The 27,760-nt window shown below is 38.8% G+C and overlaps 2 protein-coding genes across 13 annotated transcripts in view; one reads left to right on the top strand and one right to left on the bottom strand.

Moving 5' to 3' along the window:
• BCO2 (beta-carotene oxygenase 2) overlaps positions 1-27,760 on the bottom strand; it is a 117,765-nt gene that overhangs the window by 32,961 nt on the left and 57,044 nt on the right. For 2 of the 11 annotated variants that reach the window (XM_032357340.1, XM_032357335.1), the window contains 2 exons: positions 7,215-7,293; positions 6,327-6,438 (listed from right to left, as the gene is read on the bottom strand). In XM_032357340.1, coding sequence (XP_032213231.1) covers positions 6,327-6,438; positions 7,215-7,277 — 175 coding nt within the window. In that variant the 5' untranslated portion in view covers positions 7,278-7,293. Of the gene's footprint in view, positions 1-1,997; positions 2,159-4,666; positions 5,411-6,186; positions 6,239-6,326; positions 6,439-7,214; positions 7,294-8,231; positions 9,626-14,257; positions 14,938-27,760 lie in introns of those variants that run through there. The other 9 variants (XM_032357345.1, XM_032357339.1, XM_032357334.1 and 6 more) reach the window with 9 other exon arrangements.
• Positions 12,045-27,760, top strand: part of IL18 (interleukin 18) — a 31,674-nt gene continuing 15,958 nt past the window's right edge. Inside the window, exons 1-3 of one of the 2 annotated variants that reach the window (XM_032357347.1) lie at positions 12,045-12,274; positions 23,014-23,100; positions 23,917-23,928. In XM_032357347.1, the coding sequence (XP_032213238.1) occupies positions 23,022-23,100; positions 23,917-23,928 (91 nt within the window). In that variant the 5' untranslated portion in view covers positions 12,045-12,274; positions 23,014-23,021. The remainder of the gene's footprint in view (positions 12,275-23,013; positions 23,101-23,916; positions 23,929-27,760) is intronic. The other variant, XM_032357346.1, reaches the window with a different exon arrangement.

Raw genomic sequence — 27,760 nt, 5'->3', positions numbered from 1 at the left:
TTGCTCCCTCTGTTTGCTTCACTTATTAGCTGACAACCTTGGTAAGTTACTAATCACTCTGATCCTCGAGTTTTTCAATGATAATGGTGGTAATGGTGATGAAAGAAGGATAATACTTCCCATTTATGTTTGTTGTCATAACTAAATATGTTAGTAGATAATTTCTAAATGTTAACTCCCTTAATTGGCTCCTCTTCCCCTTATCACCTCCTGAGCCTGACCTTGAACCCGGACTCTTTATAATCTTAGCACACCCTCCTTGGTAGTCTCATCTAGTCCCTTAATTTCATCAAGTACTTCTTCAACATGTCAAATGAGAACTGTTCATTTTCACCTTTCCAAATCCACTTTTCCCACCTGCTCAATCACCTAGCTTCAAAATCTCTGTGGGCCTTGAGTTCCTCTTCTTCACTGTCCCCTCACATTCACTAAGTGGTTAAATTCTGACTGTATCTAGACAGGGCCAGGAACAGAATGCTACAAGGATGATACAGGGAGGCCAGTATAAATTACTAAGGCTCCGAAGTTTACAAGGGTGCCTTGGGCAAATCCTTTGTAAAGATTTGTACTAGTCCACACCACCTGGGCAGCTCCCCCAATTTTCCTTCTGTCCTCCTCAGCATCAGCACTTCAACTTCTCCTACCCATCAGTCATGCCCTTTCTACTGACCTAATTAAGGCTCACACAACCTCTTAGATGATATTATCAAAATCTCTTAATTGGAAGGAGAAAACAGGGAAGTTATCTACTATGGGAGCCTCCAAATGGTTAGGCCTCTTGATTCCTTTATCCCTTGAGATGGCTAGAGGCCACAAGCCAATTGCTTCTAGCCCTAAATAGCACACAGGGCTCCAGATCCCATCGAGGTAAAAATATTATCATTTTCTATGTGTGCTATCATGTGAAAAAAGTTGGGAAGCACTGCTACTAAATTAATCTTCCTAAGTACAGATCTGTTATCAAATAATCCTCCAAAAGCTTTCACAAATGACTCCTCACTGTCTACCAGGTAAAGTCTAAACTGCTTGGCCAGGCACTGAAGACACTGTACAATCTCACACCAGCTTACCTGTCCAGGTTCCCCCTCACTAATGCCTTCCATTCCAGCCAAACTAAACTACTCCCCATTCTCTCCTCTTCATCATAATTATATCCTTCTCTTCATCTAAGATTTTTCCCATCTCTCCAGGTGAAATTCACTTACCCTACTCATCCTTCAAGATCACTCACGATCCAGTGTCCACATCACCCACTTCTTAAACACAACATTCCCATTTCCTATAGCAAGACCTGATTCTCCTTAGTCTGAACTCACACAGCACCTATTTCAGCTCTGTTATGGCACTCCTCTTCCTCTCTTTTGTGCAATAAAGATGAATACAATTTATAACCTCTACTACTGGTACTCCTTGAGTAAAGGGTCACTTATTTCTACTCCCACTCCAGTACCTAAAACACCACCTTGCATACTGCAAGCACTAAATTATTGAATTATAGAATTTTAAAGTTTATAGTGCATATTAGTAGGATTTTTGATAGCTCAACATCAGCCAATTTCAAGAAATAAAGCCATGTAATAATAGTAGCTATAATAGAAAGCTATAAAACCAAAAAACCCCAGAATTTAAGAATTTAAGGCAGTCCCCCAGAATGCAACCAGAGGAACCAAACATTTACATTAGGACATGTAGCAGTGATTTTCAATTGAGAAGATTCTAAATAGTGACTATTCTTCCTATTGCAGATCCAAGAGAATCCCTACACCCTGAATCCTGCCCCATATGTTATACAAAATATATAAATACAAGACTGCTTCCCTGACAGGTGAACAAATCTTGACTCATTCTTCCTTAACTCTCAGCTCTGTGGTGTTGCTGCCTGTATCTGCTACGGTGAAAAGCTTAGAAGCCCCCAGTACTCTTCAGAAAGAGGCACAGAATTAAAATCCTGAGCTGCTAAGAAGAAGAAGGGGAGGAGGAGGAGGCAAATCCCCTACCTGGGATCCAGTGTACTACCACAGAAAGAAAGCCCACTGCAATGGTAGAAAGATTGCTGACAAAACGGAGAAAGGTCTGAAAAAACATTCTGGTATTGAATTAAGCAGCACCAGATCCTGTGATGTCCAAAACCTCCCAGTTAACTTCCTGGGCTGTCCTTGGCTCACTGACAGAATAGGAGGGAATGGGGGAGGAAGCCAGGGAGGGCAGACAAGGGACAGGGCTTCCAGAACCTGCAATCTCTCCCGGTTGGCCGCATTTCCAGAAGTATCCCAATTACCTACCTATGATAAGTAGCTGTTTGAAATTCTGAAACTGGACCACCAATAGTGGTCTCCCTTCCTAAACTTTCTTCTTTCAAACCTCTTCTCACAGTACAATTAAGTGCCTTGATCCATGGCTCAGTTTCATTATGCCACCTCTCGCCTCTGAAAGTCACATCTCTTTTCTTACAGAATAAAGTCCAATTGTAGTCTATCAACAAAGGACTCTACGATGTGGCCACACCTACCTATCCATCTTTGCCCCCTCTGCTTTCTAGCATTTCATCCCTCCTTTTCTTTTGCATTTATATAATTTACAAAACAGTTTCTGACAACATAGTACGAATAGGGCTCTGTGAAGGTATGCCCTTAATAAACATATAATCATGTATATTTTTTTCATTTGACAAACTCTTCTGAGCACCAATACATCAAATACTGTGCCACAAATTAAGAATAGAAGGAAACAAGATTCAGTCCCTGCTCTCCAGCAGTTTAGATGATGCACTATTGCCCTTTGTGAATTCTCAGCTCAGGAAAAATCTTATCTAACATAGCATGTATTTTTGTTCTTCAGTGCCATTTTAACAAACTTTCTCCTGTCTGAAATATCCTCCCTCTTTCCTTATCAAAAACCCATTTCACGGGGCGCCTGGGTGGCTCAGTGGGTTAAGCCGCTGCCTTCGGCTCAGGTCATGATCTCAGGGTCCTGGGATCGAGTTCCGCATCGGGCTCTCTGCTCAGCAGGGAGCCTGCTTCCTCCTCTCTCTCTCTCTGCCTCTCTGCCTACTAGTGATCTCTGTCAAATAAATAAAGTAAAATCTTTAAAAAAAAAAAAACCCATTTCACTACCTCTCTGACCCCTTTGCAAACTCTTCTAATAACTTCCACCAAAAGGAGTTAACTAGCACTGCACAGACACACTTTTAACGTTTACCTATCATGTCTTCCTAGCAAAGACATGTAAGTATATTTCGAGAAAGGAGTGTTGACAACTGTCAGAAGGGAGAACAAAGAGTACCTTAAACTATTCTGTATTCCCCATAGTGCCTAGCAGATATTGATGTACAAAGACATTCAATATCTATTTTTATTGGTTAACAGCGAGAAATAATTTATAAACTTGTGAAATTTTATTGAAACGAGTATTAGAAGTGTAAATTAAAGGGCAATAGCGTATCTGCAGTTGTTAATTATTCAGAGATAATTATTGTTTGTGTGGATGGTACCAAAGACATCAAAATTTGATAAAAAATCAGTCTTACCGGCTTTCAAGAACTTTTAGCCTAGGATGTAGCTGTTCTGACCAGTAAACACACTGTGACTAAAAATCAGTTCCCTAGTCTTAATCATACCAAATGAAATGATCAAACCAATTCTCTGAACCAGCATAGGAAAGAACATATTGAACAATGGTGACACCATCAAGATATAACAAGCACATTATGAAAAGCACTCTGAAATAATGTTAGCCTTGTCTTTCTCATTAGTTAGTAAGTGTTTAGAAAAAAAACTCAGGAACATTGAATTATGGTATGTCAGTAGAGACATCTTTGTATTTAGAACACTAAAAAATTCTGTCAGTTAACAGAATAACTCAAACTCCAGGAGACATGTCATATAAACTCAAATATAGTCTTCTGTTTACATTTAGTATTTTAAAACTCCAATACTAATAGTTACTTCATTGACCTCCAACCTACCCTGCACCATTAGCATATCCCTCTGCAAACCTATTTTTTTCCACTTAACCAGTATTTTTAGTTAATATTTTATTTTAATGTTTTCAATCTTTTCTTGAGTATTTATGTAATGTGGTATATATGCTTTAAAATCGTAATCTGATTGCTGTTTTATTTATCAAATGAGATTTTAACATTTAGAAGGTAGCAAGGCAAATATGCTATACACCAAAGAAATACCAAATTCCCTGATATACCATTTGTAAATATGTACAAATCTGTGATTGCTTATATTGGTAAAACATACATAAAATAGACTGAATCGTTTATATGATTGAAAAATGTGTGCTGTGATTTTTAAAAACCTGATTAATATAGTTATCTATCACATCTAATAGAATTATACAACATATTAAAATTCTTCAATAAAATCATAGCAGTACCTTCCAACTTTTTTTTAGAGGATTTTTTTTTTTTTTACGCTAGATGAGTTTTAGAGATCCTCTAATTGAAATTCAATTTATTCCATTTATAATGGGTTTGAAATGACTCACCAAGGTTACCTTGCTGTTAAGGCAATCTTTTTACTTCTGGATCACTAATTTTTGTCCCATGCCACACAAATGCTAAGGCTCTAAATATAATTTATTAACTTCATCACTGATAACGGTTGATATGTAAAAAAGCCAACTCATGTAAGGTTCTGGTTAGTAATTTCTCATTTTTATTTTATCACTTTTACCACAAGAAAATAATTTTAAACCAAGAATTTTTATTAGTCATATAGAATAACTAATAGGGAAAATAATCAAATGGTAACATTAAATAGCAATACCTTAGTCATATTTTATTACATATTGTGAAACTGGACAAATTACCTTAAGGTTTTAGTTTTTTTATAATACCGACATGAAAAACATTTTAAAACTATCTCCATAAGTATCTGATATTTAGACAGAGTATTCTAAAAGAAAAAGTGCAATATTGTTAAATATTATCAAATTAACTCACTGAGTTTTCTTTTGGGATTTTAAGAAAGGCTAGTAAGTTCAAGGAAAAAAAAGAATCCATATGTAATTAAAATACTTCACACTTTTATGAAATATGCCAATATTTAACCCTCAAAAAAAAGCTACATACTTCATATTAATGTCCAGTCTAAAGCCCCTTTTAAATCTAGAAAAGAAATTCAAGGACTCTCCCCTTCTATGTTTAAGGCACACATTTTCTTTAACAACTAGAGAGCTTTCAGAGCATAAATGTCATTCTTTTAATACAACAACAATGGGCTTAAATTCTCGGCTTATTTTAAGTACACAATTTTATCTGTGCAGTGTGTTTGCAATCACTGTAAACCTCTGTCTCAGGAGCTCTCTTTTTTGTATTAGAAAGTTTTCAATAGTATTGGCTTCTTTGAAGAGTCCATCTAGCTCGTCAATATAAGATGCATCTACTGCTGCTCTCTCACTAATGAGGAAAAAAAAGTTTTACATTAAACTAAATAGTTAGAATGTCTAGTGACACTATCACAGTGATGTTCTTTATTATGTTATACTTGTCAGCTACTTCATTTAAATAGCTTTGCACATCAAAAAGCTTCATTAATTTAGAAAGTCTTCAGTAAAAGTTAAATTAGTCATGTAAATATTTTTGACTATTCAGTCTCCTGACACTGCAGACTATGTATCTTATAATACATTGTAATTCTAATATTAAACTATATACATTATTTTAGCAACCACATAAGCCATCATCCAAACACAATGATTCTCCAGTAGTTTAAAAAAAAAAAAAATTTTAAAAAACAAAACAAAAAAACATCTTATAAACATGATAATCTCAGGCCAATAAAATATTAAACTCAGTCTTCAAATATAGACATAATATTTAAATATTTCATAAATATATTTATCTTTAATATCACTCTTATTAGCATTAACTTCAATAAATGGCATTTTTCTCAAATAAGTTTTTTCATCAAATGTTAAATGTTAGATCATCTAATTAGAGACCAAAATACATCCAGCTTAGTCTTTAGCTCTGGTAATAACAAAACAAAGGATGTTTCGTGTAAAAGTTGGGGTTATTCTTTGAAAATAACCAACTAATTTATTATAAAAAACTCTGAAATTACAATTACTGGATTGGTTTGCAGCCACTGAACTAAACTTCTCATTATGGAGTTTCCAGAAAAACATTATTTCTAAGAGAAAGACTCAAGAGTATATGCTATAAGTACTTGCCTTAAGATCTTTGCATATGCAGACAACATTAGATTAATTTCCTTGCTCATATCTGTTCAAAAAAAAGTACTAAGTTATGAACTATAAACGTTCTGTATTATAAAATCAGTATTTAGAAATATATGCATTTTATATATCACCATTCAAATCCTTCTCCAGGGATTCATCTTTATAAAACAGTCCAGAGCTTTCCAAGAGAGAGGAATCTGACTTTCCGAGAGAGGACAGTTGCGGACTATCTGGCATTTGAGGCTAAAAGAAGAAAGTAAAAAAAACAGATAAATAGTCAAGAAGATCCTTAGGAAATATGTATTCTGTCCCCCAAAAAGGCAAATAAAACATCTTTCAGGAAAAAAGCAAACATGCTAGAAATTATATGCATTCATGTCCTAATGAGTCATTTGAAATTTTATTATCAAGAAAACTTTTAGGCCTAACAAGCACCTTGTCGAACATACTAAATTTTGCTCCGGTTTTACATTAGACTTTGAATATATTAATTCCTTGATGAAAAAGTTTCCTGTATCTTGAACCAGCAGAAGTTTCCATAGCAACACAGTAAAACTTTCATTTAGACAATAGCCAAATGCTTGCAAAACTTTGCAAGATAACATAATCTTTAAAAGGAAGCAAATAATGTCCCAAATGCAAACAGATGGAGTAGTGAAGAAGGGCAGAATGCAGCACTCTAAATTTTAAAATATCAGCAACTATAGTACCTAGGTATCCTACTTTTTAGAGCAAAATAATTACTTAAAATCCTATGTTTCATATAAGCATGAAGTCATTTCTGTTTCTCCCTCATGAATTACAACAAAGAAATTCCATCTCCCAATAGTTTCTTGAAGGCCTTTACTATTTAGTGAAAAAAAAGATGGAGTCAACATAGTTCCCGCTGGGACAATCCCACTTCAGGAATATGAAAACATTAAATTTCATTCATCCACAGTATTTTCTTAAGTAGGAAAAAAATTGATAAGTATAAAAAATAAAACCGAAGATTAAGGCTCCAGGAGCATATGGATTACCTCCAGTTCTCTCGGTCTCTTGCAATTTCGAGTATCAGGTTTTAAAATGTGACTTGTCATCATATTCTGGAGGCAAGAGCTGCAAGGTTTAGAGGAATGCCAAATATAAGTACAAACTCCATGCTACAGCTTTTTTGAGTCTTTCCCGTTCTTTCCAGTCCCACCAATTTATTTCAGGCTCTCATTGTTCTTTTAGGCTCTCATTATCTCTCACGTATCTGAACTACTCACTTTCTCACTGCTTTATTCCATCCTATCAACTGCTGTTTGGGCAATCTTTCAAAATTGATTACCCTATTCCCTTAACTCAAAAACCTTTCCACTATTCACTGCTCCAGAACGAGTTCAATTTCCATGGTATGGCCACCCAAAGTCCTACCTCACCTGGGGCCAACCTACTGTTCCTATGATTTTCATCTACTCCCTCAGCCAAACTAGTCTCTTGGGCACTTGTGCCTGTTCCAGAATTTAAGATTCCTCTACTTTCAAAAAATATTAATGTTAAAATATATCGTATAGTTTATCTAATTCAATGTCATTTTTCAAAGATGTGAAAACAGAGGCAGAGATCGTTGATCAGGTTCAAACAAGTAAAACTGAGCCAGACTAGAACCAAGATTTCAAGTCTGAGTTTCCACTCCCCTATCCTACCTTAATATAGCATCAAATTTTACTCTTAAATTACTCTCCCATCAACTTTGAAAATCATTTCCCTAGGAATCTGAAAGATTACGTTTAAACAAAGAAAAAAAAGTAGAAACCTACAAGGGGACAGCCCTCATGTCTTAAACGATGAGGAGCCCAATCTATACTCAATTATTAATTTACTTTGTTTTTTGGTTTGGTTTTGTTTGTTTGTGTTGTTTTTTGGTTTGTTTGTGTTTTTTTTTTTCTTTTGCAGAAACTATGACGACCTGGATAACTGTAGTGAAACTGATTAGTCATACGTTCATGTAAGTAAGACAGAATGATAGCAACAACAAATTGCGAATAAGAAATTCCCCGCAGTGCTCCTACATCGCTGTCAGTGCGTTTCCAGCATGTAAGTGCTGTAATAGCAGCATGCAGAAAAACGCTATACGCACACCGTCTGCTCGCTTTGCCTTGGGAAGTTCCAAAAGAGAAGCAAGCCAACGCTGAGAGCTGTTCTCTTCTCCCCTCCCCTTTTTCTCTTCCGTTTTCCTTCTACACCTCTTCTCTCCTCTCTCAGAGTAACAGAATGTGCGTGTATAGCAAATGAAAACTTCTATACTTAGGGAACTCTGTTTCTGCAAAAATAAACTCATTTTTTTCTGTCATAAAATCAGGCCCCCCCGCTGAACCCAGGCTTGGTCAAGAGGCTGCGGCTCCTCCTGGGACACCCCATTCGCAGACGCTAACGTCGGCCATGCAATCCAATGCCCTGGTGACCTAGACTTTACAAAGCAATGACCCTGCACCTTACGCAACTTCTTTCGCCTAGTCTTCTCAACGCCTAGTGGGCCCCCGGGGCCATTTCACCTACCTTTTTTCTCACTTCCCTCCCCGCTGTCTTTTCCTCCCTACTTTTATTTAATCCCCCACTAACATCCCTGAGAGGAAGCGTCTATCCTCTCACTGCCCGGTTTCTCACTCCAAAGTGCACGCATCCCTCCAGCCCCACCCCAAGCCCAGTCTACTACATGGCGCCGTGACCTTCCTCCTCAGCGAAAGCGCGGGAATGAAGTTACTGGGTTCCCGCACTCGAGTGCGCAGTCTCCACGGACTCCCAGCAGTCAGCGCGTGAGTCACGTGAATCACGTGAGGTGCTGCGCAGGCTCCGGGCGTCCAGCCAAGAGCCCTCTGGCATTTCGCAGAGGGGTGGCTTTCTTCCCTTCATCTCCCGCTGTTCCCCTGGACTTGTTACCTCTGACACATACATCTCTCCTTGCCTCCAAGTGTGTGGAGAAGATAGGGAAAATCTGAGACTAGTCTCTCAGGAAAAAAAAAGAAAAAGCATTGCCTAAACGAGGCTGGGTGGGGTGTGTCCCACCCAATGGCAACGTCAGTAAAGGAACACAAAATGCGACACCCGACACTACTACTCAAATAAAACTATAAATATTCCAGATGGCTTGTTTGAAGGAAGTTTGAAGGAAGCCAGAGTTCTCCTGGCTCGCAACTTCCAGACCCAGACATCCATTCCTTCGCCTCTTTCTTCTCTGATGCAACCACACTTTAAGAATCACACCCTTCTGGAAGATTCCTTTCCTGATGTCAATGGGTTTAGTCACCTTAATTGGCAGCTTTTAAAAAATACTTTCTAACATACATGGCTCACATACTTCGCAGTGCTTTCATGTGGCGACTTTGACCTGCAATTTCAGACATTCTAAGGTTATGCACAGTTAGTTGATGTGGAAGGAAAAAAATATCACCTCATAAAACAAAGGTCAATAACATCGTCCATAAATTTCAGGTGCACACTATTGCACCTTAGCAAACTATAGTCAACAAGGTTTTTTCCCTTTGGTTTATCTCAATGTTAGTTGACATAAAGACTTCGGTGTGTATGTTTATTTTTTTGGTCCTTGTGAGAAAGTCATTCGTTTTAAGTAAGTTCCCAGAAAATAGGTACTCCGTTTAACTTGATTTGCTAATATTGTGATATATAAATCACTTAATAAGACTACACTAAATAATTAGGGAATTATTATTGACAGTCTTTATAGGATCCCAGTCACTGTTTAAGGACTGTTAACAATCTGTGTTGAAATTTTTACCATGTGTATAAAATGAGGGGGGAAAGTAACAAATTTTTCATAAAGCCATACCATCTGCTTGAAAGAATTGTCCTTGACTCTGGTATTACGTACTTCTTGATTTTTATTTATTTATTTATTTATTTTTGGTGTTTAAGTGGTCATTCATGAGATAAAAATATAAAGATTTTTAAGATATTTAATGCTTTTACTTGGCAAAATATAAAGTTGCCCACTCAGTGTTTATCTCTTCTGCATTATTATCATTATCATTACTCTTTATAGTCCATTAAACCCAAAAGTCTGGGAAATACTCATCTATTCCCCTTCTATTCACATTGTATGATATCTAACTATATAGTTATCTAGTTCGTAAAATATTTCAAGGAAAAGTGATTCCAGCGAATACATAAAATGTTTACACCAGATTAAGAGAACACCAGAGACATTTTATTTTATTTTTAAAATGTTATCTCCACTGCATAAGCTAAATGAGTAAGAACAAATGAGAGTGTGTGGAGAGTTACAGTTGTCTAGTGCTTTAAAACATTCAAAGGGTTATCTTCATCTCATTTAATCTTCACAAATAATCCTGTGAAGTAGGCAGGACATGAAGACATCTGAGTTGCTCTGTATCAAAAAAAAAAATGTTTATCCCCAAACTAAGAAATGGGTAAATTGTGCATTCTACATCTTTACAGTTGGAGAGTAATCATCGGGAATGGGCCACTTAAAATTATTTTGTCTGGTGCTCTGCTTCTGATCACTACTAGACTCCATTTCATGCTTTCATACACTATAGTTGGAGGATGGAAATCTGTTAGTTCAATTTCAATCATGTGTGTATTCTTATCATATATTTCTTTTAAATGTGTGATTTTTCTTCTTCCAGTAGTCTCTGCACCAAGCACCTGTGACCATCCCACCACAGGCTTCCTTTGTAATCACTGCTGTGGATGTGATGTATTTATGACCTTATAAAATGAAAACCCTATTTTGTTAAAAAACAAAACACCCAACTAGCTACTTATGGAAGCATTTTGCTTCCTAATTCTAGAACCCCTCTGTTTCTATACAGGCTTTATACTCGCAAAAAAAAAAAAAAAAAAAAAAACAAAAACAGAAAGTCACTTTGCTAATTCCCTTGCTAGCAAGGTCATACAATTCAGCACATGTTCAAGAAAAAAATTGTCCAAGGAACTTTGTTTCTGCTAATTATTTTCAAGGCTGTAATATTTTCCTCTCCCTTTTTAAAGTTACATTTTAGGTGCTATTATTACATTATAAGGGTTATTCTAATAGGGCTGATTATTCAGCACTGCAAGATAAGGAAGAACTTTTGTGCTTTAGTCTGAATAGAAAGTCTCAAAAAAGGGTGCCTGGGCGGCTCAGTCGGTTAAGCAACTGCCTTCAGCTTGGGTCATATTCCTGGAGTCCTGGGATCAAGTCCCACACTAGGCTCCCTCCTAGGCAGGGAGTCTGCTTCTCCTGCTGACCTCTCCCCTCTCGTTCTCATTCATTCTCTCTCTCTCTCAGATAAATAAATAAAATCTTAAAAAGAAGAAAGAAAGAAAGTCTCAAAACAGAGAGAGATTAATGTGAGAAAAGATGCTTCTAACTGACCAAGACAGGTGCTTTTTTAAAAGGGCTTGGAGGGCACCTGGGTGGCTCAGTCAGTTAAGCATCTGATTCTTGGTTTCAGCTCTGGTCATGATCTCACAGGTCGTGAGACGGAACCCCCCACCTCCACCGCTGTTGGGCTCCCTGCTTAGTGGGGGGTTTGCTTGAGATTCTCTCCCTCTATGCCACCCATGCTCTGTCTTTCTAAAATAAGTAATTCTAAACAACAACAACAGCAATACACACAAAACTTTAAAGAAGGGGGAAGTTTGGAAGTATAGTACTTCTGAAAGAGGCACAAGCTTTGGGAGGGCCAGAACTCCAACTTTTACAGAAAAAATTATTTCATTAAAATAGTGATTTTTACATTAAAAGAAGTACCCATATTCTCTGACATTACTGCAAGTTCTGTTGCCCTAGGCAAGAGCCCACATTTGAAGGCGGGTTCAAGGCGTGCCAGAACAGTCTCCTCCCTCCACCTTCTTCCTCCTTTCTCTGAGTCGCTTGGTCTCCTCCCCCAGAAGCTTGGTCTCCTCCTAGATGGCAATTAGAACTGACAACCAGCTCGCTCTGCTTTCCAAAGCAGATTTCTGCGTTCTCAGCTGCCGGCTTCAGCGGCTGAAGGGACTGCCACCTTTTCCCATCTCCACAGCCTCAAGAAAAGAAAGAGACCTCAAACTTTCCAGATCCCTTCCTCTCGTAGGAAACTGTCAAGCACAGGTAAGAAATATCATTCCTCTTGATTTGGAAATGAGGCATGGTTTAGAAGTAAGTAAGCTTAGAAAAGCATTCGAGAGCAATTTCAGTCTTCTGACACCACTGTGATGGACAGGGAGTAACAATGCAGGGAACATAGCAAAGTCGGAGTGTAAACTTTTTATCTTTTAACCAACATTGGAGTGTATCACTTTTGAGCAAATGTTCTCAAACTGTTTGGTCTTGTGACCTCTTTCCACTCCTAAAAATTACCAAAGACCCTGAAAAAGTTTTGTTTCTCTAGGTTATTTACTGCATTGCAGTCATTTACTGTATTAGAAATTAAAACTGAGAAAATTTTAAAATAGCGACCTTTTCATTTATTTTAAAATAACAGTAAGCACATCATGGGTTAGCATAAATAGCATTTTAAATTATAGATTAACTATATATTTTTAAAAATCTACTCTGAAGAGTGACATTGTTTTTCATTTTCATGAATCTCTTTATTATCTAGCTTAATAGAAGACAGCTGCATTTCTATCTGCTTTTGCATTCAATCTATGCGATATCACACAGAATGTAGCCTCTGGTAAACTGTCCTGTACACTCCTGAGAGAATGAGGTGAAAAAGAAAAGTTATATCTTGGAATTATTATGAAAATAGCTTTGACCTCATGAGCCCCTTAAGGATCACAGCTTTAAAAAAGTAGGGGTGCCTGGGTGGCTCAGTTAAGCATCTACCTTCAGCTCAGGTCATGATTTCAGGGTTCTAGGATCCAGTCCTGCATCGGGTTCCCTGCCCGGTATAGGGGGGCTCCCTGCTCAACTGGGAGTCTGCTTTTCCATCTCCCTCTGCCCCTTCCCCTTGCTCTAGCTCACTCTCTCTCAAATAAATAAATAAAAATCATAAAATAAAATAAAATAAAACAAAACAATAAAATAAAATAAGCAAGCTCCTCTTCAAAGGGAGTCTCCACTCTGAATCCATGGTTCTAAAAGCAAACAAAAAATTTTGCCAGAGATTGATAATCTTAATGGAATCTGCATCAAGACCCTTAGCCGGGCTATAGTTGTACAAAATTATAGCATTCCCCAGGAGAATTTTATTTCATAAGAAGGAAAGGGTTGAATAAATATCTCTATTTTGAAGTACGAATAACAAAAATTAGGACTTCCTTAAACTCCTCTTTTCTTTTTGCCTACATCCAGCTTTTTCAAGTTCTATTAAATCTTCCTCCACAATATCTTTTTAAACCTGGCTTGTTCATAATATCCCTACCTGAATATTAGGAATTCTTATGTGAATTACTACATGAATTCTTACAGTAGTGTCATAGCCTGTCTCTATCTTTTTCATAATGCACTTGCCCACTCAGTAATCTGCGTTCCTACTGTCTGCGAGATTAAATTCACATTCTTCGGGGACGCCTGGCTGGCTCAGTCAGAAAAACATGCAACTCTTGATCTGGGGGTCCTGAGTTTGAGCCCCATATTGGGTGTAGAGATTTCGAAGAAAAATAAATGTGCTTTAAATAGATAGATAGATAAATAAATTCACATTCTTCCAGTGCCTTCCAAAGCCCTCTCTAACCCCACCCTACACTGAGTTCATTGCAGTCCAGAAAATGGCCGCTCAGTCCATCCTTCACCACAACATTGTTTTAATGGTCACATAAATGTTCTTCCATCTCCTTTTCCAACCATTCAAATCTGAAACATTCTTTAAGGTTAAATTCAATTCGCATTTTCACACAAGGCCATTCCATCTACATCCGTTCCCTTTTGGCTGTTGGCTCTGAGTCTGTATTTAGCCGCTGATTACATATACACCTTTTATCATTAACTGCCTAAATTTTTGCCTAGGTCTTCTTCCATCCTCCCTCTGCCACACGCACATGCGTATATTCATAAAATGGCAACATTTTCTCTCTCTTTTTTTTAAAATGACAACATTTTCAAGAATAAAATGATTTTTAGAACTGAATAGTTAGGTTTTGATCTTACTGCTATCAAGATGACTATGGGAGTGCCTGGGTGGTTCAGCTGGGGAAGCATCTGCCTTCAGCTCAGGTCATGATGCGGGAGTCCTGGACTCTGTCATCCAGCCAGTGCTGCACCGGGCTCCTTGCTCAGCAGGGAGTCTGCTTCTCCTCTGCCTCTCACCCCGCTCATGCTCCGTCTCTCTCTCAAAACAAATAAAACCTTTAAAAAAAAAAAAAAAAGATGACTACATACCTGATTTTAGGGAATTGGGTAATATGCTTTCTCATTACATCCCATGCCTATGCCACAAAATTGTAATTCCACAGCAAGAAGAAACATGATTGCTTTTCAAATTTAAGACAGCTTTACTTTCAATCTAATTGTATGTTTTTTAACTCCTACAACTTAACAACAAGGGCTGTATAATAAATATTCAATCAATACATGTTGTGTTAGAACTAAGAGGAAGTGTATGAGGATATTTGCCACATATAAATGGTTCTATCCTTGCAGCCTTATCTAGAATCAAGAATTACAGAAAGCTGGAGCTGGTTAAGACCTGAAAAATTAACCATTCACTTCTTCTGTTGAAATGAGGAAACTGAGACCCTCAAAATTAAGTAACTTGCCCCAGGCAAGATTGCAAACCTGTGGCCTAATTTCCATCGTGATTTTCTATCATTCACTAGCCTTTGGCTAGTTTTCCAGGTCTTGTATAACTAAAATGGTTTTTGTTTCAAAGAACCAATTGCCACTGCATTTTCCTGGAAGGATGGTTCTGAGATGGTTTGTAACTTTAAAAGAAGAAAAACTCAATAATCTGAGAATTTTAGATGAAATATTCAAAGCATCTTTATCTATGGGGACTATAGTTTTCATAGACCAGAGGTAAGAAAGCAAAGGAACATGGATGACGAAACAAGAGGAAAATTGAGGGGAGGAGTGAAAAGAGGCACAACACTTGTAATCATAGATGTATTGAGATCTAACAAAAAGAGTGGTAAGAAAATAAACACATGAAATAAGAAAGCACTAGAGGAAAAAAAAAGAAAGAGGGAGCTTATTGGAGAAGTTACTCTATTTTTTAAATTTTTTTTTTTTTAAATATTGGAGAAGTTACTCTAATTTTAAAATATGTTTCGGGGCGCCTGGGTGGCTCAGTGGGTTAAGCCGCTGCCTTCGGCTCAGGTCATGATCCTGAAAGACCCCTGCCCTGGAAAGTCCCCTCCCTTAAGAGATAGATAGGAGAACTAACTGCTCTTTTGCCTTTCTGTAACCGCTTGGCTTTTAGGGTGTGACACTTGTCGCCTGTTCAAACAAGATACCTTCTGCTAAGAGGCATAGTCACGTAGGCAGGGGGCCACATAGTCAAGTAGGCAAGATATTTTCCTGCTGAGTAATGAGGCCCAACCCCCCTCCTTGCTCCCCCTTCGCGCGCACAAGCTTTTTCAAATGTACTCCCCCTTCGCGCGCGCGGACCCCCGAAACCAATCCACTAACACCGAGGGTGCCTCTTTCAAAAGTTCAAATTGTCAGCCAATCAGCTCTACCCCACCCAAAACCTGTTTGTGCCAATCTATAAAAACCCCGCTTTCCCCTCGGTTGGTGTGCTCGGTTAGCTGGAGCTGCCGACCACCCGCCGGTACCTGCGTCCCAATAAACCTCTTGCTGTTTGCATCCAGTGGCAGTGTTGGATTCTTGGGTAAGGGGATCCGCGGGTCTTTCAATCCCAGGGTCCTGGGATCGAGCCCCGCATCGGGCTCTCTGCTCAGCCGCGAGCCTGCTTCCTCCTCTCTCTCTGCCTGCTTGTGATCTCTCTCTGTCGAATAAATAAATAAAATCTTTAAAAAAAAAAAAAATAAAATAAAATATGTTTCAAGGGCGCCTGGGTGGCTCAGTGGGTTAAGCATCTGACTCTTCTTTTTTGGTTCAGGTCATGATCTCAGGGTTGTGAGATCCAGCCCCGCAAACGGTTCCTCCCTCAGCTTGAGGTCTTGCTTGGGATTCTCTCCCTTTCCCTCTCCCTCCTCCTCTGCCCCTCTCCCCACACCCTCTCTGTCCCTTTCTTTTTCTCTCGCTCTCTCAAATAAATAAATAAAATCTTTTAAAAATAAAGTATGCTTCAGATTTTCCTTCTCCTTCTCATTGGCTTTCAGATGGAGTAAAGGTTTTAAGACAGAAAAAATTCTACCAGTCCCTTTACACACTGTTGTCATGGCAACACAGTTTATCATAGCAAACATTTATTCATTTAACATTTATTGAGATCTTCATGTGCATAAACTTCTTCCGGGTGTTGAAGATTTAAGAAAAAAAGGACAATTCATCATAAAGAAACTCAGATGGAAGCTGGGCAGACCTATTTGTAATCAAAATAATCTTATTGAGCATAGTAAGAGCTATTTGAGAAGAGGTAGGTAGAGGGGGGGCACTGAGGAGAGAATGATTAGGTAGAAATAGAGGAGTCAGGGAAGCTCCCCTAGAGAAAATGTTGAGTGGGGACTTAAAAGATGAAGAATGAAGGGTTTGGCAGGCAACAAAAGCAGGAAAGTTATGGTCTGGCAGGAGAAATGACACTGACAACAGTATGTAGTCCAGGAGAGACTCGAAGCAAGAAAACCAAGTCAAGGAGTACTAAAATAGAAGATACTGGAAGCAATGAGGGCTGGATTTAAAACAGTGCTGGTGGGCAGTCAGAATGGCTAAAATTAACAAGTCAGGAAACAACAGATGTTCCGCAAGGACGCAGAAAAAGGGGAACCCTTTCATACAGCCGGTGGGAATGCAAGCTGCTACAGTCATTCAGGAAACAGTATGGAGGTTCCTCAAGTTAAAAATAGAGCTACCGGGACGCCTGGGTAGCTCAGTTGGTTGGGCTGCTGCCTTCGGCTCAGGTCATGATTCCAGAGTCCTGGGATGGAGTCCCACATCGGGCTCCCTGCTCGGCGGGGAGTCTACTTCTCCCTCTGCCTCTGCCTGCTACTCTGTCTGCCTGTGCTCGCTCTCTCTCTCTCTGACAAATAAATAAAATCTTTAAAAAAAAAAAAATAGAGCTATCATAGGACCCAGCAATTGTAGTACTGGGTATTTACCCCAAAGATACAAATGTAGTGATCCAAAGGGGCACCTGCACCCCAATGTTTATAGCAGCAATGTCCACAGTAGCCAAACTATGGAAAGGGCTGAGATGTCCATTGACGGATGAATGGATAGAGAAGATGTGGTCATATATACAATGGAATATTACTCAGCCATCCAAAAAAAAAAAGAAATTTTATAATGACACAGATGGAACTAGAGGGTATTATACTAAGTGAAATAAATCGACCAAAGAAAGACAATTATCATATGATTTCATTCATATGTGAAATTTAAGAAACAAAACAGGATCACAGAGGAAGGAAGGAAAAATAAAATAAGACAAAATCAGAGAGAGAGAAAAACCACAAGAGACTTAACTCTAGGAAACAACTGAGGGCTGCTGGAGGGGATGTGGTTGGGGGGATGGGTAACTGGGTGATGGGCTTTAAGGATGGCACATGATGTAAGGAGCACTGGATGTTATATGCAACTGATGAGTCACTAAACTCTACCTCTGAAACTTATACTATATGTTAATTAATTGAATTTAAATTTTAAAAAAGAACTTGATTAGTCATTAAAACTAATTAATTACTTTAAAAAAACAGCTGGTAGAGGAGAGAAGATATCAAATTCTAAAGATATTTCTGAGTTATAATCTATAATATTTAAGAGGTAGTTTAGACAAAGGAATGGAGGACTCCCAGGTTTCCATTTGGGACAGGTACTTGGGCATGTTTTGGAAAGTAATTCCTTAATATATCCTGCACTTGGACTGTGGGTCTGGAGCCAGAAACTGAAATTTGCAAGTTATATACACCTCCGCCCCAACTAGGTACTACCCTCTCTCTACACTTCAGAGCCAGACTCCCTAATTTGCTGTCTTACCTCACATCCCATCCTGCCCCACCCCTTCTGCCCTAGATCTTTGTCAGCGTGCCTCTGCTCCCTCCACATTCCCCACTTCGACTCCTTAACTTAACAGCCAAATTCAGTGAGCAAGTTTGAGGCCATCAGTTTCTGATCTCAAGCAGTTCTTCTTTAAAGCTCCTTTCTCCCTTGCCTTCTATGACACTTCTCTCCAGTATTTGCAAAACTGAACACATTTTCTACTTAAGCCTGTCAGTCTCTTTTCTTAGTTATAATAAGGTAACCACTCAACAAACTAACCAAGCCAGCAACTTTGAAGTCATCTGCAGTTCCTCCTTCCATTTGACCTATAACTAATCAGCTAAAAAATTCTGCAAGTAAATATCCTTTCATCCCCACAGAAACTACCTTAGTTTACAGCTTCATCAACTGGTACTTTAACTGTCGAAATTACTTCTGAGGTGGTTTTCTGGCTTCTGTCCAGTCTTGCCCATAGAATCCATCCTCCACACCGCTGCCAGGGAGAGCTTTTTAAAACATAAATTTGACCATGTCTTTCTCCTACTTAAAGGAAGTCAATATTTTTTTTTTTTCAGAAGAGCAGTTCAAATTCTTTAGCCTATTTAAACAAGGCTTTTTTTTTTTTTTTTAAAGATTATTTATTTATTTATTTGACAGAGATTACAAGTGGGCAGAGAGGCAGGCAGAGAGAGAGGAAGGTAAGCAGGCTCCCCACTGAGCAGAGAGCCTGATGTGGGGCTCGATCCCAGGACCCTGAGATCATGACTTGAGGCGAAGGCAAAGGCTTAACACACTGAGCCACTCAGGCGTCCCAAGCAAGGCCTTTACAATCTGACTCTTCTTTGGGAGCTTTTGTCAAACTGAACTACACAGCAAGTTGCATTTTATGTGAATTGAACTAGGCATAATAAACTCATGCAATATAAAAATAATACTCTTACTTTACAGGCAAAATGAAAATATGTCAAGTCCCCCAAATTAGTTTATCTAGAATGACACGATTTCGGAGCTGGTACGTTAAGTGAGTTGTGAACTGTTTAACACTCTTGGTACACCTAAGTGTCTCTTATACCTGACAGAATTAGCTACTTCCATGTCAATATTATGTAAGCTAGGCTATTCTTTAAATATCACAGAAGGTCTTGAGACGTACTGGTTACTGTGACACTTTTTTAAATGTTCGCTATTCCTGGGGCGCCTGGGTGGCTCAGTCAGTTAAGCGTCTGCCTGTGACTTGGGTCATGGTCCCATGGTCCTGGGATGGATCCCTATGTCAGACTCCCTGCTCAGCGGGGAGCCTGCTGCTTTCTCTGCCCCTCTTCCCCACTTGTGCTTTCCCTCTCTCTCTCTCTGTCTGAAATAAATAAATAAAATCTTCAAAAAAAATGTTCATTACTCTCATAATTTTAAATATTTTTATATCTGATAGTAATGCTATCAAAGTGCTGAGGAGTATTGTTACTGCTTGTGCTGAGAAGCACCTCCAGATAAATAAGTTGGAAAAACAGGTGCAAGAAAACAATGGTAAAAGGGCCAAAGTACAATCACGATAGAATATGTGGAGAGAGCACTATGCAAAGCATAATTCAACTGAGAAAGTTGAAACAAAGAAAGAAAGAATACACCTTGGTTGTTGTAGATTTGTGTACTCCAAGGATATCTCTTTATATATATTTCTATTTATTCTCAGGGAAAATTTATTTTTTTTTTTAAAGATTTTATTTATTTATTTGACAGAGAGAAATCACAAGTACACTGAGAGGCAGGCAGAGAGAGAGAGAGAGAGAAGGAAGCAGGCTCCCTGCTGAGCAGAGAGCCCGATGCGGGACTCGATCCCAGGACCCTGAGATCATGACCTGAGCCGAAGGCAGCGGCTTAACCCACTGAGCCACCCAGGCGCCCCAAATTTATTTTTTTTTAATTTATTTATTTGACAGGCAGAGATCACAAGTAGGCAGAGAGGCAGAGAGAGAGAGAGGAGAAAGCAGGCTCCCTGCTGAGCAGAGAGCCCGACTCCAGGCTCGATCCCAGGACCCTGGGATCATGACCTGAGCCGAAGGCAGAGGCTTTAACCCACTGAGCCACCCAGGCGCCCCGAAAATTTAATCTTGAACTTGTGAGATCTTCAAAAATGCTTTTCTTCTTGTAAAATGGGGCTGCATTTGCATTAACTACAGTAAAAGGCTCCAAATAAGCCTTGTTCTCTCAGAATTCCCTGCTTGCTGGCTTTTGCTCACATGGTTCCCTCTTTGTGAAAGCTCTTCCCCTGGCCTTGAAAATGCCTGTCTCTCTTATAAGCCAACACAATTATCACATCCCCTAAGAAGTCTTCCTCAACACTGCCAGGCAGACAGAGGATCCCTTATAAATCCAGCTCTTATAGCATTCATACTGTTTTGCAATTGTTTATATATTTGTCTTTCACCAGACTCTGTGTAATTGGAGGGTAGGTATTATGTTTTGTCAGCTTTCCAGCTCCATTACTGCCACACAGTGCATGCTTGACAATTGACTGATGATTTCAAATATTGTGTAATATTATTTTTAAAGGTAACAGTGTCCTCTAAATCTATTCACTCATTGACTGAATACTGCCTGTAGTAAACATAAGTAATTTCATCCAATTCCTGCATGTATTACTTAGTAATTCTCAGGTAAATCATTTTCCAAAAATATGAGGGCATTACATAATATTAAAGTTTGTAGAGAAGATCACCTAGCCATTATTTCATATGCTTGTTTGTTATATATCTGTATAAATTTGATAACTATCCACATTTGTATGTGTATAAGGATAGATTAATATAATTTTATAATAGGATAGGGTAGGATAAAGGATAGATTAATATAAAATAATTTTATAATAGATTAATATAATATAATTAATATAATATTGATTAAACTGATGAATAGCCACCAACCGACAAGTGTCTTAGGTTAACTTAATTTGGATTAAGTTTTTTTTTTTTAAAGATTTTTTTTTTAATTTATTTGACAGACAGATCACAAGTAGGCAGAGAGGCAGGCAGAGAGAGAGGAGGAGGAGGCAGGCTCCCTGCTGAGCAGAGAGCCCGATGTGAGGCTCAATCCCAGGACCCTGGGATCATGAAGGCAGAGGCTTTAACCACTGAGCCACCCAGGTGCCCCTGGATTAAGTTTTTTAACTGAGTTTTAATTTCCTGCTTCCTCTACCATATATATCTGGCCTCAGTAGACTATGCCAGAAAAATATTCGACCCAGTATACTATCTAGGAGCTTCGACTTAAATACCTATAAATACCAATGACAACTGTGACCCAGGCACCTGCCTTAGAGTTAGAGCCCCAACCATAACTACCCTCAAGAACCCAAAGTACTGCTGAACTCTGGAGTAGAGCCTCTTAATCATTTCTGTGCCGTGGACCCTCATGGACAATCCGAAGTTTATGGACCCCTTCTCAAAATAATGTTTTTACATGCATAACATTAAATACTTAAGATTATAAAGAAAACCCATTATATCAAAATGGGGTTATCAAAAAATTAGCAAATTTTGTTATAGTATATGTGTGCCTCCTTATTAACACATAAATCACAAAGTCTACTGGTAGGACCAATAACTTCTGTATATTTCAAAACAGAAGGGCGTTTAAACCCTATTTCAAGATCTCAAGATAATACAATAGGAAATATGTATTTCTATTAGTGACATTACAGGTATTGCTATTAATACGTTTGTTCCCTACACCATAATGGAAGGAACTGCTAAATTTCCGTTAGAAGTTGGTGAAAATAAATATGTAATTTTTTTCACATCCACGTTCAGAAATTTCCCAGATAGAGAATCCTTGCTTCACAGACACAGGTCTGGAAGGGTACACACTAGACTGAGTGGGGTGGAGTAGGGGGTGCAGAGAAGAGCAAAAAGAAGTTTTAACATTTTCAAATTCTAAATTATTTGTTGTTGTTTTTTTACAGAAATACTATATATTTATGTATTCCTTGTGGAAAAAGCATAGTATAACCCAAACTCCAGGTCGAAAGCTACTGCTGCATAGGGAGGAAGAGGGCCACCAGATGCCAAGCTCTTCAGCCTCCTCCCACCACGACCCCCACCACCCTACCCTCACTGCCGGCAGGAAACACCGTTTTTGTCATTGTCTCACCTTTAGCACTTTGACAGTGAAGTCACAAACCTTCAATCTCCCATGCACATGAACCCATTGGTTGAAAGACAGAGATAGAGCCAATCCACAGTTAAATGATAGGCATCCTGTGTTTATATTGATAATATATTCCCTCAAGATACTAGGACAATATTTCAGTTCAGTAGTGGACCACTTATCTACCCTTTATAATTCTGTCTTATGAGAAGATGCTTTCTAGATTCCAAATATCTTGATGGTTTGCAAGAGAACATCTGAACATGTGGGGGCGCCTGGGTGGCGCAGTTGGTTGAGCCTCTGCCTTCGGCTCAGGTCATGATCTCAGGGTCCTGGGATCAAGCCCTGTGTCGGGCTCTCTGCTCAGCAGGGAGCCTGCTTCCCCTGCCCTCTCTCTCTGCCTGCCTCTCTGCCTACTTGTGATCTCTCTCTGTCAAATAAATAATTTTTTTTTAATTTTCAAAAAAAAGAACATCTGAACATGTGTATTCATAAGCCAAAGACCTGAGCATTTATTAAATGTCCAAAGTGTTCATCGGCATACTAGGTGATACACTGACTTTTGAATTGGGAGTAGTACGAGGCAGTAAGTATTAAAGGGCTCTTTTTGTGTAAATGGAACAACCACTACCTTTTCACAGATGATGCTTTGCTTTCTTTAGGAATAAAGATGGCTACTAACCCAGCAGAAGACAACTGCATCAACTTTGTGGGAATGAAATTTATTGACAATACACTTTACTTTGTAGGTAAGTCTAAAGCCATAGGCCAAATAAGGGTTCAGATAAATGTATGCAGCTAGAAAAGATGTGTGAGGTGAACTCTTAAGTGCTTCTTTTTCTGTCACCAAATTCCACTGTAATACTAATAATGCTCTTCTCTGGAAAGAAAAAAAATGGGCTTCTAGAAATTAGCCACAATATGTCCCACATTTTAGCACCTCATGCTACCACATGTCCTGGCTCTTTAGTTAACAGTAGCCAACTCATAAGGTGGCTTCAGGTGCACATCATGAAAATCCCACAGAACTGGGCACATTCAGGGAATATAATTTCCCAAAACAAACTGGCAAATCATATAAGAAATACCTTACATCTAGAGTTCTGTGAGTGAGTTATACCATTTTATGTAAATATATTTGAAATATAAAAACAGATTCTAATGATTAATCTTTGATGGGCAGTTTGGCTTCACTTGAAAGGCTGGCTTCATCTGAAAGCTTCATAGAAAGTCCCTACGTGACTTCCCACTTAAACAATCAACGTAAGAGTAAATCTATCATTTTATAAAACTTCCTTTTAACTGAAAATTTGAATTTATAAACCCTGGATATAGGTCTTATATCTAATTTACCTGAGAACACACTAAATCTAATGAGCTTCATTTTACGGGACCTTTGGGATGATTATATAATATTACTTGTGGAGGCCTACAAAGGCCATCATTGGTAAAATAGGGGTTAAATATTGGGGAATGACAGGAGAGTAATGAAATGGTAGGGTAAAAGATATTCTGAATTGAAATATAGAATTTAACATATTTTGTTTCTCTTTTTTCCCCTTTAGCTGAAAATGATGGTAAAGTATAAATTTGTTTCTCTATCTTTGTAAAATAAGTAACTACTTTAGAAAGCATCTCTCAGACACATCCATATCATCACTCTCAGCTGAGAGAAACTGGTACAGTTTCAGTATATTTGAGAGGCGAATCTTCCCACAGAAGAATGTGGGCTCCATAGCATTGCCTTGGAATAAAGATGACCATAAGGGATACAAAGAAGAACTTCCCCCAAAATATGCTGCTTTCTACATCTTAGGAAATTCTCTAGCTCTTAGAATCTACAAAGTAGACATCACCTGTTACACAGATCCTGAGATTCGCAGGAAGTTATGAATTTTCTGGAGGAAAAAGGGATTGAAGAAGAGAATTGTCCAAAATCACGAGAATCCTCCTTCTTCAACCCTCTTTCTCGGAAATGCTTTGGGAGGAAACCTCGGAGGCTCCCAGGGGCAGAGAATTCTGGAAATAGAGGAGATGGGGAAGGGTAGAGCAAGCAGAACTGTGAGGCTGAGTCCTTGTGTCTTATTAAGATGTGGATACACCCACTCCTTGTCCCGGCATTCAGGTAAGATCGTACCCATGTCTGGCCTGTGATCCTCTAACATACTCCCAGATTATTAAAGCCCTTTCGTTTCTCATGCTTTTCCTTAAAAATATCACTTTTCCCATTCTTAAGGTGACCCTTACTGGACTAGAAATAGAAGATAGCTTCTTTTTGGGGGGATAAAAAAAGCTATTTTTTTCATGTTTCCTTTATTCCCTCAGCTTTATTGAGATATAATTGACCCATAATTCGTCGTGTTTCTTAAAGACTCCCCTACTCTCCTTTTATTTAATTTTATACATATTGGCATCTGTAGCCCAGGCACTGGGTTAAGCAGTAGGTTACAACGGTGAACAAAACATGGTTCCTATGGGAAGAAGCAGGCACATCACAAAGGCAGTTGGAATATGGTATATCGAGTTTACAAAGGCACAGGATGCTATGGGAACACATAGAAGGGGCACCTAATTCAGTCCATTAGATTCTGGGAGGGACATTTTGAAGGAGGGACAGATTTGAAGAGTGAATCAGAGTTAGCCAGAGAAAGTATTCGAGACAGGAAGAAGACCACATGCAAAGGCCAAGATATGAAAGAAAGCATGGCACCTGTGGGGAATAAAAGTAACGTAGAATGGGAGTAGGGGAATGGAGTGAGAAGAATAATAAATAGGGTGCAGATAAAGAAGGTTCTCTTACTCCAAGATAGGGAATTCGGATCTTATCTTTGGGATAATGGGGACTCATTAAGCACAATTTATATGATCTGGAATACAGAGTAGTTTGCCATTAAAAAAAGAGATCCAAAAATACAGTAACTGAATAAGATAGAAAATGCTTCTGTCAAACACAAGTCCAAGTAGGTAGTTCAGGATTAGTATGGCTAGATAACGTCTGATGATGTTGAGATCTCAAGTTTCTTTTCTCGTTATTCTGGCATCCCTAAGCTGTTGAACTCACTCACATACTTGAAAGGCTTTATCGTACTTCCTCGGTCCATATCCCAGCTGGCAAGAAAGGGTTCAAAGTAGGAGGAAGACAGCCCCGTTTCCTTGAAAGGCTCTACTTGGAAGTCATACACATCAATTGTACTCATTCCATCCATTAGAATCTAGTCATGTGGCCACACCAACTTTAAGGAAATCTGAAAATATTATCTTTATTCTGGGCGGCTATGTGCCTCATTAAAATTCAGAGATATTGGGATCATCTCTCTGAATTTTAACTTTAATTAAAAGTGAATTATAATTGCTTCTGGCTTCAGTATAAAGAATTGAGGTGTGGACGGAACGGAGGGATACCAGTTACGAGGCTACTGCTGTAGTCTCTGTAAGAAATGATGCTAACATGAATTAAGGTAGGCACCATGGGTCAGTGAAGAGCTGTGGAGAGATTTTAGAAATACTTGGAAGAATCAACAGGATGTGATTAGGGCTAGATTTAGGAGATGGAGAGAAAGACAGAGGAAATGATGGCTCCATTTTTTCACTTAGGCAGTTTGTACCATTCCACTAAATAGGATACACAAAAGGAAGAGCAAGGTACAGAAGTATGTGGAGCAAAGAGGAAGACAAAAATTTAGTTTTGGATCTTATCTGTGGGACATCCTAGTGGAAATGTCCAGGAGACCCTTGGACATATGGTTCAGAGCTCAGGATGAAAATATGGGCTGGTTATATAGATGTAGGAGACTTATGCATAGAAATGGCATCTGAAGCTACAGGAATAAAAAGACAAATCAGAGGAAATGTATAGAGGGGAAAAGTAAAAGCCAAGGACTAAACTGAGAAATACCTACATTTAAAGGATGCAGTAGAAAAATAAAATAGCAATAATCTGGGAGTATGTTAGAGGATCACAGACCAGACATGGGTATGACCCTACCTGAATGCCAGGTAAAGTAAAGAACAGAGCAGAGTAACCAAAGAGGAAGGAGAAAAACCAAGAGAATGCCACAGAATCCCAGGAGAGCCTTTCAAGCTCTAGAGGTCATGGGCACCCTGCTGGATTTTGTAGCCTTGAAAACCAATGGCTGGAAAGTCTCTATTACATTCAGCAACAGGAAATTAGGCAACCTCCTCAAATGCAGTTTGATGGAGAAATGGAGGCAGATGGGAGAAATGGGTGGTTCAGTGGGTTAAGTGTCGGACTTCGGCTCAGGTCATGATCCCAGTGTCGTGTGATGGAGCCCCATGTGGGGCTCCCTGCTCAGTCTACCTCTCCCTGTCCATCTGCCTCTCACCCAGCTCATGTTCTCTTTTGCTCTATCTCAAATAAATAAATGAAAGCTTTTTTAAAAAAGAAAAAGAAATGGAGGCAGACGGCAATTAGTGGAAGAGCAAATGGCAAGGAAGTGACACAGACAACTCTTGCCAGAAGCATGACTATTAAAAGGAAGAGAGATACATGGCCAGCTACAGAGGGAATATTGTTGATAGAGAAATTTTAAATCTCAAAGTGAAAAGAGCTTTATGTTTTTCTTATTATAAAAACAATATGCTTATTATAAATAATTTTTAGGCAATGAAGTGAAGAATAAGAAAAATAAAAACATGAAAGTAACCCAGGAATAATCATTGCTACCATTTTGATCCAATAGTCCCACACATCTTTCAGTACATGTCATACTATACCTAAGCTACTTTTTCTAATTTAAACACACATGCGCATCTTTCAATAGCAATGAATAATTACAATTATATTCAATTTGTGATCTTCCATAGTAAGGGCCTCTCAAGATGTTTTTGATTAATCCCCAATTGGCGGCATTTAAATTGTTTGCAGTTTGTTGCTATTGTTAACAATGCTCCTACAAGCAATTGGGTACTGAAATATTTATGCATTTGCCTGATTGTTTCTTTCGAATAAGATACAGGAAGTCACATGGCCGGGTTGGTAGAAGACAGAGGATGATTGGTAAATCAAGGTTTCAGCAGAAGACACATACAGAGCACAGAAGGGGTCAGCCCTGGACACCAGAAGGGTCACTCCATATTTTCCCTTGGTGGCAAGAAGGGCAGTGGAAATAACTCGGGGTGCCACAGTTACACTTGTAAGTGGAGTGGCAGGAAATCATCTGCTGAAGTGAAAGCAGAGGTGACGGTGTAGAGAGCCTTAGGAGACAGGAGAAGATTTGGGACTGCAGGTCTGGACTACAGAAGAGGACTAAACTGGAACAGAAAGGAAGTGTTGACAATCGGTGAATTTGTGACACCAGTTTGTACATATGTATAATTGTTCACTGGCAAAGCTCGGCAGCCAGGTTTGGGGTTTTGTAGTTGGAGGACAAATAAATTCTGGATTTAAGG

This window comes from Mustela erminea, chromosome 9 (assembly GCF_009829155.1).
Source record: "Mustela erminea isolate mMusErm1 chromosome 9, mMusErm1.Pri, whole genome shotgun sequence".
NCBI lineage: Eukaryota > Metazoa > Chordata > Mammalia > Carnivora > Mustelidae > Mustela > Mustela erminea.
This window is presented reverse-complemented; position numbering and strand designations above follow the sequence as displayed.